General features: G+C 33.8%; 1 protein-coding gene across 1 annotated transcript; it reads right to left on the bottom strand.

Moving 5' to 3' along the window:
- Nucleotides 1-8,099: 8,099 nt before the first annotated feature.
- LOC146930304 (serine carboxypeptidase-like) lies at nucleotides 8,100-12,093 on the bottom strand. Its single transcript, XM_085701868.1, has 9 exons — nucleotides 11,786-12,093; nucleotides 10,849-11,020; nucleotides 10,491-10,610; nucleotides 10,047-10,190; nucleotides 9,727-9,880; nucleotides 9,466-9,557; nucleotides 9,109-9,361; nucleotides 8,444-8,586; nucleotides 8,100-8,331 (listed from the first exon to the last, which is right to left on the bottom strand). Exons 1-9 carry the CDS (start codon nucleotides 12,091-12,093, stop codon nucleotides 8,245-8,247), a joined length of 1,473 nt encoding a protein of 490 aa, XP_085557994.1. The 3' UTR covers nucleotides 8,100-8,244.
- Nucleotides 12,094-14,053: the final 1,960 nt, after the last annotated feature.

The raw sequence follows: 14,053 nt of genomic DNA, 5'->3' as shown, positions 1-14,053 counted from the left end.
TATTTTTTCAGAATTTTTCATTATTTTTTGCTAAAACAAATATTCATACATGATGTTAGATACGATGTTCCAACATCCTAGCACGATTTAGTGTACCCTGTTTATATGGCAAGATTTACGTGCGCTTTATCTATTTAAGGAATCCACGTCTATCTACTTGTCGGCCAAGACACGTGCTTTATGTCCAGAATCAGCTGTGCGATTTGTTCCTAAAGTAGTGACAACATTTTAGGAAACTTTGGATGTGTATTTGTTGTTTCTAAAGATGTGCCAACATTTTAGGAGACTTTGTTTATTTCCTAAAGATGCTCCAACACTTTAGGAAAGTTGTGATTTGGTGTGATCCTTGTGAGCAGATATTTTGATGGACCAACATTGTTTTTTGAAGCCCAATAAGAAGGTCAAGCCAGTACTGCTTCAGACTATATAAGGAAGGATGCAAAACTTAATTCTTCACCGAAGCCGTCATATAAAAAATAGAGTTTTTAAGGTTTTGAGTCTGTGTTAATTGTGAGCCTTTCTTGTGTCTCCTTGGTACAAGTTTAGGAATGTGTTTATTGAGTTGTATTTGTGAATCGCTCTAAAGCTTTTAAGCAAAGAGTAGGTTCTGTTTATTGGAGTGTGATCCTTCTTGTTTGTGTTCAAATAATTACAGGGGTTGTGATTGATTGAGCGAAAGTGAGATGGTATCTCAGATCTAGGAGTTCCTAGGTTGAAGTCAATACGGGTAGGTCCTAGGTCTTTAAGTTGTAAACTTGGAGTTTGCTGAGAACTTAGAATAAGGACTACACTAGTGGATTTCCTTCCTGGCTTGGTAGCCACCAGAGTAGGTGTGTTTGTCACCGAACTGCGTTAACAATTCACCTGTGCCATTTACTTTCTTGTCTTTTTCGTTTGCATCTTTTGTTTAATTCTGCTAGCACGATGTTCTAAACATTACATTCAACATTTGTATTTTGTGTCTAGTGTTGGAACATCATATAGAACATCTGGAAGCTAACGCGCCATAATTTCAAGTTTATTTTTTTGTAAAAAAAATAAATAAATAATATGAGTTTATTTTGGTTCCATAAACTAACGTACTAAGTTACACATCCATATACGATAAAATCGTAGTTTGATCAAACGATGTATGTAACTCCCGTGCAAAAACCAAAATATTACAATTGATACAGTTTTTACTTAGTTTAATGGCATTTAATCTGAGATCGAACTACTCGCATGATAGTTATACAATCACTAAATTAATTATATATAGGCTAAAGTGCACTTTTCCCCCCCTAATTTTCAAAACGTTGCGATTTTGGCCCCCCATGTATGAAAACCACAATTTTGGCCCCCTAAGTTTTAGCCCCTTTTACATTTTTGGTCCTTTTGGTCAATTTTGACCGGTCAAAGCCTACGTGGCATGCCACGTGTGTAATTATTTAATTAAAAAAAAATTTAAAAAACAATATAATTATTTTTTAAATTAAATAAATGAAAAATTAAATTAAAAAATTAAAAAATTCAGAAAACAAAAAATAATTATATTGTTTTTTTAATTAAATAATTACACACGTGGCATGCCACGTAGGCTTTGACCGGTCAAAATTGACTAAAAGGACCAAAAATGCAAAGGGGCTAAAACTTAAGGGGGCAAAATTGTGGTTTTCATACATGGGGGGCCAAAATCGCAACGTTTTGAAAGTTAGGGGGGAAAAGTGCACTTTAACCTTATATATAAATGATCATGATCGTTGCCATGAGATTAAAAAAAAGATCCAAAATTATAAACAACGGTGCTATATATCTCGCGAAACAAAAGTTTTTAGTGATATCTTATATTTCTTCACACTAACTCTATAGCAGTGCTACTCTCTTTCAACTGACATGGGGTGATTTTAAACCTAACAACATCACCCCTTTTTCCTCATAAAACTTAACCGATCCATGATACACTTTGCTTATGTGGGCAAATTTTGTAATAAAACTTAAACAATGTTACCTATTCTATTTGTTGGGCAAATTCTGCAATTTTGAAGCTTTGCTCTTTCTCTCTAAAGCTGGATTCTTCTTCTTCACGTTGTTTTGGTTCTGTAATTTCTGGAGTGGTTTTTTTCTTCTTTTTAAACAGCAAAATTTATTACGCCAAGTGAAAGAATCACTAAATCAAGGACTAAAGGGAAAGGAATACAAAGGTGCCGTATATATGCGAAACACCTAACTCAGGTAGGAACGTATATATGTGGAACCTCTACGAAATAAAAAACACAGCCCAACACCACTAGATGGCTAAGTGGCGCAACAGCACCCTAAAATCCAACAAAGATAGAACAGCACCATCAAATCCCATCCTACCAAAACATGGCTAAATGGAACCCCAAAAGGTAGGCAGCAAGGAACCGAAAAAACAGCAAGCAGTGCAAAAAGCAAAAAATTCCCCCACAGGCCAGAGAGCAGCTGCTACACGGGCACATAGCAGGCACCTGCAGCAGGTGAAACTGACCACACAGTAGCACCAAAAAACTCTTAAACTGAGCCAGCTGCACTTCCATCACACCACGCCCCCATCCCAAAGTTACCTTAGAAGGCAAGCCTTCAGATTCCACTTCCATTCATAAAGCATACAAATCGAAGATTTAATCCGATTCAACAGCCATCACCAAGACAAAACTTTAATCTTTTCTATAACTTCCCCAACGTTCCAAGTCAAGTTATTGAAAATTTTAGACTAAAGTGCAACTTTGGCCCCCCTATCTATCAAAAAGGTGCAATTTTGGCCCCCTAAGTTTGAAAACTACAATTTTGGTCCCCTATGTTTTAGTCTCTTTGCATATTTGGTCCTTTTGGTCAATTTTGACCGGTCAACGCCCATGTGGCATGCCACATGGGTAATTATTAAATTAAAAATAAATAAAAAAAATTATTTTTTAATTAAATAAATGAAAAATCTAATTAAAAACATTTAAAAAATCAGGAAAACTGAAAAATTAATAAAAAAATTGAAAAAAATTCTGAAAATATTAAAAAATTCTGGAAAAATGAAAAGTTATTTACTTCCTCCGCACCTTTATATAGGATTAGTTTACAAAAAAGTACAGGTATTAAGAAAAGTTATTGGAGTTATAAAGTTGTCTCAAATGTGTATGACTATTACTAGATTACCCTTAATTAAATACTTATATATTTAATATTAACTTTTCATATACCAAGACAAATTAGTAGTATTAATGGAAAAAGAGTAATCAATGCATCTAGGAATTTGTATGTGATCTTATATTTAAGGACAATTTTTTTTTTAAACTACTCCTACAAAAAGGGACGGAGGGAGTAATTTTTATTCAAGGATAAATGTATTTGATATTTTGCTTTATTAAAAAATTGACAAAAATATTAACAATTCATACTATTAATAATTAAAGGCTATTACTTTTTCCACCGTAGTTGTTTTTCGCGTGCTCTATTTTTTTTTACCCAAAATACTCTTTGTTCGAATTAAATAATTCGAATAATGTTTCGGCTTCTAGAATCCGAACTATGTAAAAACTGAAGGCAGACATAGAACTATGATGATGCTTGACCAGAGCTTGTAAAAATGTTGTTTGGATTGTAGAATCTGAATCTTTTATAAAACATCAACATATATAATCTCATATGTTTCAAACCCCTTAGAAGGCCATGTTGGAACAAAATGTGTTTAACAATGAACCTTAAAGAGTTTTGATGATAACAAGGTATTAAAAATTGTAAATTTGACTAGCTAATATTTGTTCAAGTGTACAGGACCATAGTTAAATTTTTACATCATTAATTGGTTCTGAATGAGCAAATAAAGAGCAAAAGAAATCAACAAAATTGAAGCTTAGGCGCTCCTGAAGGCAACTTGCTCCTGAAGAGAATAAGCGCTCCTGAAGTAAAGCCGCTCCTGAAGTTAGTAAAGTGCTTCTGAAGACAAGAGGTCCAGAAGCTGCATCATCAGAAACTGCGTTATCAAAAGCTGCATCATCAGAAGCTGTGTTATCAGAAACTGCCTCATCAGAAGCCATTTCACCAGAAGTCGAAGATCAACTGAATTTGAGAAATTCAAGGATTCAAGATTTGTTTCATGGATCGAAATTCATCAAAGGACAACAAAAGATCAGTGGAATTTTGCAACGGTCATTTCAAGGGTGTTTGAAGACATGTGCTTGCAATTTGGACGAAAGCGTTGACATTGTACGAACTGTACAACCACCTTCTCCACTACTCTGTTTTGTGTCCACGCTACAAGACAAGACAACAGCTCCAGAATACGGCTTCGCCTGCAAAGATGTTCCTTTGGATTAGGAATGGATTTCAAATTTGTTCTTCATAGGACAACAACCAAATCAGGCAAAAGATCATTGGTGAAAAATCAAGCTTCAACAACGACTCTTTGATGTGCTGGCAATTTCACAACGTCTCTTTCACACCTCTATATAAAGGAGTAAAGACTTAGAGAATTGGCAATGCTGAACGAAAGACTCACAACATTTTTACAAGTGTCAAACCTCTGCTGAAATTGTTCTGCATTCACTTAGAATTTATGTGTCTCAAGTTTCATCTTAGAAATTCTTAAGTTATTGAGTCTGTATCTGATTTGTATTGTGAGCACCTCTGATTGTATATCAAGTGTTCAACCTTAAACAATTTTCTGTGTAATTTTGTTTAGTTAGAAGTCTCTTGCAGTTGTGCTTGAGCAGGGAAGTCTCTTGATTGTGTTCTTGAGCATAGGAAGACTCTTGCAAAGTGTGGTTGAGCAAAGGAAGTCTCTTGCAGGTGTGCTTGAGCAATTGTAATCAGATATTACTCTTAGTGAAATCTCCTTGGAAGTGCAAGGGGGACTGGACTACTTCCGGTTTGTGGAAGGAACCAGTATAATTGCTTTGTGTCTTTCTTCTTCTCTCTCTGTTTTATTTCGCTGCATTTAGATTCTGATTACCACTTCAGAAGCTGTCTCACTTAGCTTCTGACCAGTGTATTCAGTTTGTAGGAGAAACGAAGAATTTTCCAAAACAAAATTCAACCCCCCTTCTTGTGTTTTTCTCACCTTCAGGCCATGTTAGAGGAAAATTGTTGTGAAAAATACACACATTTCAGATTCTAAAAGCCGAACGTTTACTACAATTTCGATTTTAAAATATAATCTGAACTGTGTAAGGATTGAAGGTTGATACCTTTGTTTTCACAAAACGACAAATCTAGATTGATTTAAATATGCATACAATCAAATTATAAGCAAATACTTTAAGGTAAACAATATGAAATAACACAAATTAAACATAGGATGTACAAAGTAGCACCAATATCCATAGGTTACATCCACATATTCAAACACAAATTAAAAACATCAATTGTACAAATGTTACATTCATAACATAAAACTATTGGGCACCCTTAACACACCTACGACGATAAATCCGCCCTCCCTGAACTCTTGCAGAATTGCTTCCAAACTCTCCCAAGATGTATTCCTGGGCTGCACCACACCACCACCCATTGATCCTAAGACATGGTCTATGATGTGCCCTAACTGTTCATTCATGTCTAGACATTAATTTTCTCCTTGCTCCTCGACAACAATCACATTAAAGGCCTCCAACTCATGTAACCTCGGGATATGAACATTCTCCGACAAAGGTATGGATGGTGTGATGTGAAATTGCCAAAAACCATCTCATGTATCTTGCATCAAGCTCTACACCAGTAGGAGCAAGCTGGCCCAAATCATGCGTTGTTAACACATGGTCAAAATAATGCACATAGTGTTGGCTGATCTGTTGTGTGGTCGTCTGAGGATTTGCATAGTCATGTGGATGCCTTTGGATGGTTTGGAGATAACCAAACTGGCGCAGTACCTGCTCCGGCATATATCAGATCCTTCGAGGTTCGTATCTGAGTCATCCATAGTAAATACTGATTCTCTCCAATAGACATATCTGATGGTGGTGCTCGTACGGGGTCATGGCAACATATCTAAGATCTATCTGATCTAGATGCGATTTTACAGGATCTACGACAACATGACTCTTTAAGGTAACATACATCATGGCATGTGGGTGACAATTCTCCATGTATCGATCCTAATAATATGATACACCGACTCCATGAAAGTGACGATATATTAAAGCTTGAAAAGTCAACAACATATAAGTATTCGTATAAGAACATCATGTCACGGTGGTCATAAGACTGCATTTTTAAGCTCTCTATATAAGTGGACAAGGGCAAACGATCCCCAAGCATAATCAGAAACCAGATCCAGGTCTCTGAAGTATTTCAGCTATGTCACATCCACACATGTGGCGCTCATGTCAGTGGAGAGAGTGACATCCACAAGGTAGAATAGATAGAAGCGGACTACCTGATCCCACTTCAGTCGCATCTCTACAACATCACCATCTTCCTCAGCTTCAGTTGCCTATTGAATATGTTTGTTAACATTCTCCCTCAACCAGCCAAAAAGTGATGAGCATTACTCGTCTTTCTCACCTGGTACTCAGCCTGGACCACATCAGCCCCCCAACACCTTCACCATCAAATCAACTGCATCAGACTTGGACAGAGGACCATTGTGGTCCTTGAGCGCCTGCTAATCGATGGGGAGATGCTGCAAAAATGACACATCATCAAGTGTCATTGTCATCTTCTCAATCAAAAGATGGAAGCTAGACGTCTCCTCGTGCCATCTTTCAACAAAAGCAAACAGCATGACGTGATCAAGAACAAAATAACTGACATTCTTTAGCCGTTGAAGACTAGTGGCTCGTAAGGCATCTTTGAATCATCGCTGTTGCATCTTAGCCAAATTTTCATTACCATGTATAGCTTGCAGTTTTTCCCATTGTTTACGCACCTTAAATGGTATGTCACTGCAAAAATTAAAAACAAAACATTAACGTCAGTTTAAATTAATTAAAAAAAACAGAGCATTCAGTTCACTTAAAATACATTACACAAAAAGATTAAAGTTATAGAATCTTAATAATCCATCTGACATTATCCTGCCTACGTGAACATGGTACACAGTGAGAACAAACAAGACACATGGGCCACCTGGATAGCCATCCAATGGTTGTGGCTCCACCTCTACCACCTCCTGCAGTTGCTCATCATCATCTGTGCTCTCAACATCCACCTTCTCCTCCCTCCATATGGTGCTTCTCGAGCTGGGGTTCAAGCTCGTTCACCTAAGATGATTCGGAGCCTTCAGTATGGCGATCCCTCCCCCTGCCCCTACACACTCTCCCTTGTGCTACATTCCTCTCCAACCACTCTTGTTTTACAGGTAGTCAAAGTGGCCCATATCTGAAACATACAAAATAATTGATTATATAGTTCTTGAAGAACTTAAAAAAAAAAAAAAGCAATTTTATTCTCTGAATTTTGAAAGAATTCAAAAGTGGCACATCCTTTTTTTTTTTTTTTTTTTTTTTTTTTCTACCAAAAAAAAAAAGAACTCAATTTTTATTCACCATGAATTTCTAAATAATTGAATAGCGATGCATCTTTGAATTGAATGATTACGCAAAGAATTGATTTGATTGTGTATAATTTCTGAAGAACTTCAACTCAATAGAGAGCTTAGCAAAATCAGAATTTCTTTCCGGTGAGATAAACTCATAATTTTATATGATACCAACTCATGAATTTCTAATGGAGTTATAATATGATTTTTATTATCTTACTTTGCATTTCAAATTTCTTAAACTGAAAAATACAATGGTCATATTTGGCTTCTTGACTTCAAATTTAGGTGTTCGCACTCACACTCAGTATCTAAAGTTGAATTAAATCTCTAAGATTAATTATGGGAATAGAAGTTTAATTCAAGTGAAGAAAGACCACAAACGGTTAGAGGAGGTTGATGACAACTCAGTAGCTCTAGATATACCAAGGAAGTTAGTTTGAGAAATAGTATCAATAGTTGTTACTTGTCATACAAGCTATTATACTATATGGGTTACTTAGCTTAGCTTACGATTTAACTTCCTTTTGTTAAAAACCTTGATCACTCATTCAATAAACAAAGGGGGGATCATTATCCATATTTTTGATTAATTAAATATGCTATACCATTTATAATAAACAAATTAAGCTCAGGTCAATTTTGTTCATCGATACTTGCTTTCATATAAATTCCACCATCCAAATATTATACATAAAGTAAAGTCCACAACAAAAATTATGATCATATCCATGTCGTGGGATATTTTGATTTTGGTCATGACATAATTTTATAAATTATAGTTGCCCTTTCATCCAGGCTGTAAGCATCTGAAGTGCAACATCAGGTTGATCCATAGGAACCATATGTCCAGCACCATATACCTATTGCACAACACATAAATATAAGTAACAAAAAATGGAATCAACTATGTCACACTTAAGAAAAATACACTTCTAATTTAGTTATAAATACTACTAACTATTGATAATTAACCTTTAGAAAATAGAGAGGTCCATAGGTATACAACATTCCTGCTTCCTTAATATCAATACCATCAACCAAAAATGGAACTCCTTTGAATTCTTTAAACTGCTTTTGGCCTGACCACTGTAAGAAACTAACCCAATTATAATTCCCTGACCAAACAAGAACAAAATAACAAACACATTAATTGGTGACATGTGATAATTTCCAAAATCAAATTGACTGATTTAAAAAACTACTAATTTTTACCGTCGATAATTTAGGGTTTGAATCTACGCACCAACATATCATGTATGATCAGTCTATTATAAGTGGGACAATAGATTTTCAAATCTAAATACTATCTTAAAATAATAACAATTTGTTTAACTAAAGTGACAATGTTAAATTAATTTGGTTTTGAAAGAAGACTCGCCGTGATAAAATTTAGACCCGCCAAAAAGGACAGAGTTAGAGTTAGGTCAGGACTATTTAACATTTAGTATAAAAAAAGAAAGATTATTACGGTAGAGAATTTAGGGTTTGAATCCTCGCACCAACATATCATGTTTGGTCAGTCTATATTATAAGTGGGACGAAAGATTTTCAATTTTCAAGACTATCTTAGGATAATTAGGGTTTTTTTAAACTAGATTGCCAATTTTAAAATAATTTGGTTTTGAAAGAAGACTCACCAAGCCAATTGCATATAAAATCAAATTCCCCAGCATATATAAGAACTTTGATACCATCCTCAAGTAGTGGAGGAATACCCAAATGAAAGCTTTTCATCAAATCTGCCCTCATAGCATCATACACTACTCTACTGCATGAAACAAACTTGTTTGCAACACCTATAACCCTAACTTCATGGTCATTTAGAAATTTCTCCAACTTTGAAAAGTCATAACACAATTCTCCCATACATTTCTTTCTAATGTCATACACCTGCATTTTACAATATACTTATTTATTAAACTCTATAAACATGGTTATTATATATGAATAATGGCTCAATATGAAAAAAGTTTTGTTGAGTTTTGATTACTAACATTAATGTTACCAGCAATGGACAAGATCTTATTTGGTATGGCTTCACATTTCTCAGTAGCTAACAAGCAATTTTGATCTCCTCCTTGAGTGTCTGATGAATCAAATTCACAAAAACTATCACAAATTCACAAGAAACAAGAACTAGAGATTTAAATTGTTTGTACTGGTCTCTGTTCGTCTTGTGCAGGGATCAGGTTTTTAATAAATTTTTGCCGATTCAAAAAAAAAAAAAAAAAGTAAAATAGGGATGTGATCGGTACCACAATTATATGTTGCTTCCGTACACCCTTCGTACAATTCATCATCGATATCCTTTCTTTGTTCCGATGTAATCAAATGATTATCCTCTGCAAATTGTGTGTAAAAAAGGTACTGAATTCTAGGGTTTGTAAGTCCATTACCAATAGCAATACCCTGTTATTGTATTAAGATCAAATCCATCAAAACATGCAAGACAATCGAAACAACTAATCATTCTTTTATAATCATAAACAATTCACATACCGGCACAAAACAACATTTTATTTAAATGTATGTTCATAAAATTGTAATATAAAATTGTTAGGAAAAAATGGAAGACCTTGAGGTTTATATGTATTTTTGGATTGCCTTTATTTTCTTGATGAATTCGGGATGCAAGAGCTGGAACATAGTGTCCTGCGTATGATTCTCCAGTAATATAAAAGTCATTCTTAAGAAACTCAGGGTGCTCCTCGAAAAAAGACTGTGATCATAAAAAAAACAAAAATAACTATGGTTAATTCTCATACTATATAATATAATTTATAGACAACATGTACTTCATCTTGTTGCAATTATTCTAAGAGTTGTGTTATTTGAACAATCATTTATACGACAACTTTTTAGACAACCAAACTTTTACAAAGGAAATTGGTACAAAAATCAAAACAATAAAGAGAGAAAGTAAAAACATAATGTGAATATGAGAGAGAAAGGTGTCAAAAAAAATTTCAAAAAATGGTTGTAGAGATATCATTTCTCTTATTCTAAATTTCTAATGTACCTGCAAGAAGACGTACAAATCATCGCTAACAACAGTTTCATTATGTGGAATATCGTTTCCATCATTAACGACGCTGAAACCGGTCCCAATGGGTTGGTCTACAAAAATAATATTTGATACCTACAAAATGAGAAAAAACAATTTTGGTGTAAACAGCACTACTAAAAATATTAAAATTAGTTCCTGATGAATCCTTCTTTAAAATACAAAATTATCATTGCTAAACAGATTGAACAAAGACGGATCCGCTTTCTTTGTTGAACTATTCGACCCTACGTAAATATATTCAATTGTCTCTGTATAGTTTTGATAGAGACAGAAGAGTATATTTACGTAGGGTCGAATAGGTTTTAATCACCTTGTCCCAGCCAAAATCATTCCAAACAAGAGACAAGTCATCGGCAATTTGAAAAGGACCGTTTTCATAAAACAAAGCTAGTTCACTGCCGCAACCGGGACCTCCAGTCAACCATATCACAACTGGGTCATCCTTAGGAGTGTCTCGTGATTCAAAGAAAAAATAGAACATCCTACAATTCAATCAAGAAAAAAAATGTAAAGTTCGATTCATAACCACATAGGGCAAAAATAGTTCAAAATTATGACGGTTATCTCAATGATTGGAATTAACTATCAAATCTTACCAAATTATGACAGTTATCTCTCAAACAATGAGAGTAATTACTAAATAAATACAGTTGAATGCATATTTTAATAATGGGTAATTACATAGGAGCTATCAAGAGTCGTACTTGTGGCCACAAACTTTTATTCTTTGTATATATATTCTCTATTTCTTAGAAGAAGAGATTCCGATAATCTAGATTTTGGTCAATGATAGTTCGACTTAAGATTAGAATTCGAGTTCCTAAAAATTGTTTAAGCAAACTATTAAAATTGAGGTTCGATGAAAGAAGATAGATAGATTTGTCTGTAACTAAAATTTAGGTTGCAAACTAACTCATCACAATGTGAAATTTGATTTTTAACAACTCTTTAAAAATGGTTTTATAAAAATATTCGCACTCTTGACATTGACATTAATTGCAAACGTTTTTGTACGAAATCATATTCGGACATTCAAACATTCAACTCCATGCATGCATGCACTTGGAACTGTTTGATCAAGATTGAACAAATCAAATTTTATGTTTAGAAATTAGACTGTAAAAAACTTGAAGTTTCGGTTTTAGTTTAAGGACCTACATCAGACCACAATTGCAGTGTAATTGTTGTGAATCACAAGAGAAAAGCACACACACAACATTGCAACGATAATAAATATTTTAGGTTACCTTGCACCTAGGGCACGAGGAATCGAATAGTATCCGAAATGGTGATTGAGATTTTCAGTTTCATTAGTATTATTAAAAAAGGAGAACTTCTTCTCTACAATCTTTCCAGGGACATAATCAAAAGATTGATTGCCATGTATTAGATTAACTGGATCCTTTGGGGACAAGTTAAAGCTTCTTACAAGCTTTTCAAATGTTGATGTTTTTGGAATCTGTTGATTATTATGTGTGGTACGAGAAGTTGCATATGAGGAAGAAAATAAAATGAACAACAACAAAAGAGACATAGAGGTTTTGGAGACTCCCATATTGTTGTTTGTGGAAAAAGTGAGGCAATGGCAATGTTTTTAAGCATTTTTATAAGGGTTTTAAGGTTACTTCATAAGTTTTCAGCTTTTTTGTGTTTGGAGAGTAATTTAAATTCGTTTTATTATAATTAATTTTAATTTAACTATGTCATGATATGTGCACGAGCATTCAATTTGGATTATGAAATTGATGATTTTGTCAACCTCTATAATTGGAAGGATATATTTTGTTTTAACAGGAATTGTCAACCTCTATAATTGGAAGGATATATATTTTTTTAACAGGAATAATTTAAAATATATCGGGTGCATTATACTATTGGGATATGTGTAGTTATATAAATTAAGGTGATGCTAACCAATCCAGAAGTCCTAGCTCAACTGGCAAAATGCCGAAATTGTTAGGCCGGATGCCATGACCGGGGTTCGAACCCCGGTACCTCCACTTGTGTGTGTGAGTTTATAATGGCTTTGTCATTTCGTCTATCTACAAAAAAAAAAAGGTGATGCTAACTAGCGTCTTGCTAAAAAAAAAAAAAAAGGTGATGCTAACCAACGTCTTGCTAATTTCGTCTATCTACCGTCTGTCTACCAAAAAAAAAAGGTGATGCTAACTAGCGTCTTGCTAAAAAAAAAAAAAGGTGATGCTAACCAGCGTCTTACTAAAAAAAACAGTGCTTTTTGGAGTTTATTAAAAAATTAGTGCTAACAAGTGTTATTTTTTTTTCTTGTCAAAAAAAAAAAACAAGTGTTATTTTTTAGGGTTTACTATTGAAAGATATATTTTACATTTTTAAGAGGTTGATTATGTAAGCTATAAGATATATTTATTATATTTTGTTTCTTAATAAATGTAATAATAACACTTGTTAGCTTGTTTCGTATTTAAAATATATGGAGAATGACGCATAACACATTGGTTAAAATAGTAAAAGAAGTAAATTTCCATGAGTTTTGTACTTTTTCTCACCTCCTCTTCTAAAAACTGAACCAATCATATCAAACTAAAAATATTTCATTCCCTCCCTTCCAAAATGCTCCAACTAAACGGACCATGAGATACTCGTTAACAAGATCCTTAAAAGCCGTTAAAAAAAAGACCATTGAAATATTTATTTGTTTCTTTTTTTTTTGTTGACAAATTTATTTGTTGCATAAAAAATGAGTAAACAATCACTTACCCGTTGAAATTGTAACTTTGTGCAAAAACCCTCTTGAAATTTTTGAAACATTAAAAATCTCTTGAAATTTGTCAAACGTCTGTCAAATACTCTCCTTTGTTAGTTTTCTTTGTCAGCCATGATGATGTGACAGCTATATGCGTAGTGGCACTAACAACGTCATAGGAGTTTTTGCTTCTTTTATTATTATTTTTTAATAAGAGATTCTTTTTAACTCACCTTATAATCCTATTAGCAAATACCCTTCTGAAATTTTACATTTATTTTCAAATTACCTCATGAAATTTTACACTTATGTTTAAATTACCTCCCTGAAATTGACAATAAATAGGCACATTGGTCCATAAATAAATAAAAAACTTAAATTGCTAAATACAACTTCAGTTCAACAATAATTCATAATCAAAATATGATAATTATAACAATAATGCTTAAATAAGTCTGCATAATTGAGAACAATGTCATCCAATTTGTGAGGCAAAAACGAGTTGAAGGTTAATTTCAACCACCCTACATTTTTGTTATGGAAATGAGAACACTTTTGATATGCTAACATAACAATGATAGTTGTAACAAAAGCAGCAATTGAAGCACGTTCAAGATTTTTATAAAGAATCAGCAATACTCTGTGACTTGCAAAGCTATACACTAACCACATATCATGCATGTTCCAAAGGGAGTGACATTCTTACCCCTTTTTCTATTGCTGGAATTTTGGGTCTTCTCACTTTCACTTGGGTGGAAGTGGAACCACTTACAGCATTTGGCAATAAGAAAAC

Source organism: Medicago sativa, chromosome 4, assembly GCF_051527215.1.
Source record: "Medicago sativa cultivar Bolivia chromosome 4, Bolivia_mono, whole genome shotgun sequence".
Taxonomy (NCBI): domain Eukaryota; kingdom Viridiplantae; phylum Streptophyta; class Magnoliopsida; order Fabales; family Fabaceae; genus Medicago; species Medicago sativa.
The sequence above is the reverse complement of the archived record's forward strand: the minus strand, read 5'-3'. Positions and strand labels throughout refer to the sequence as shown.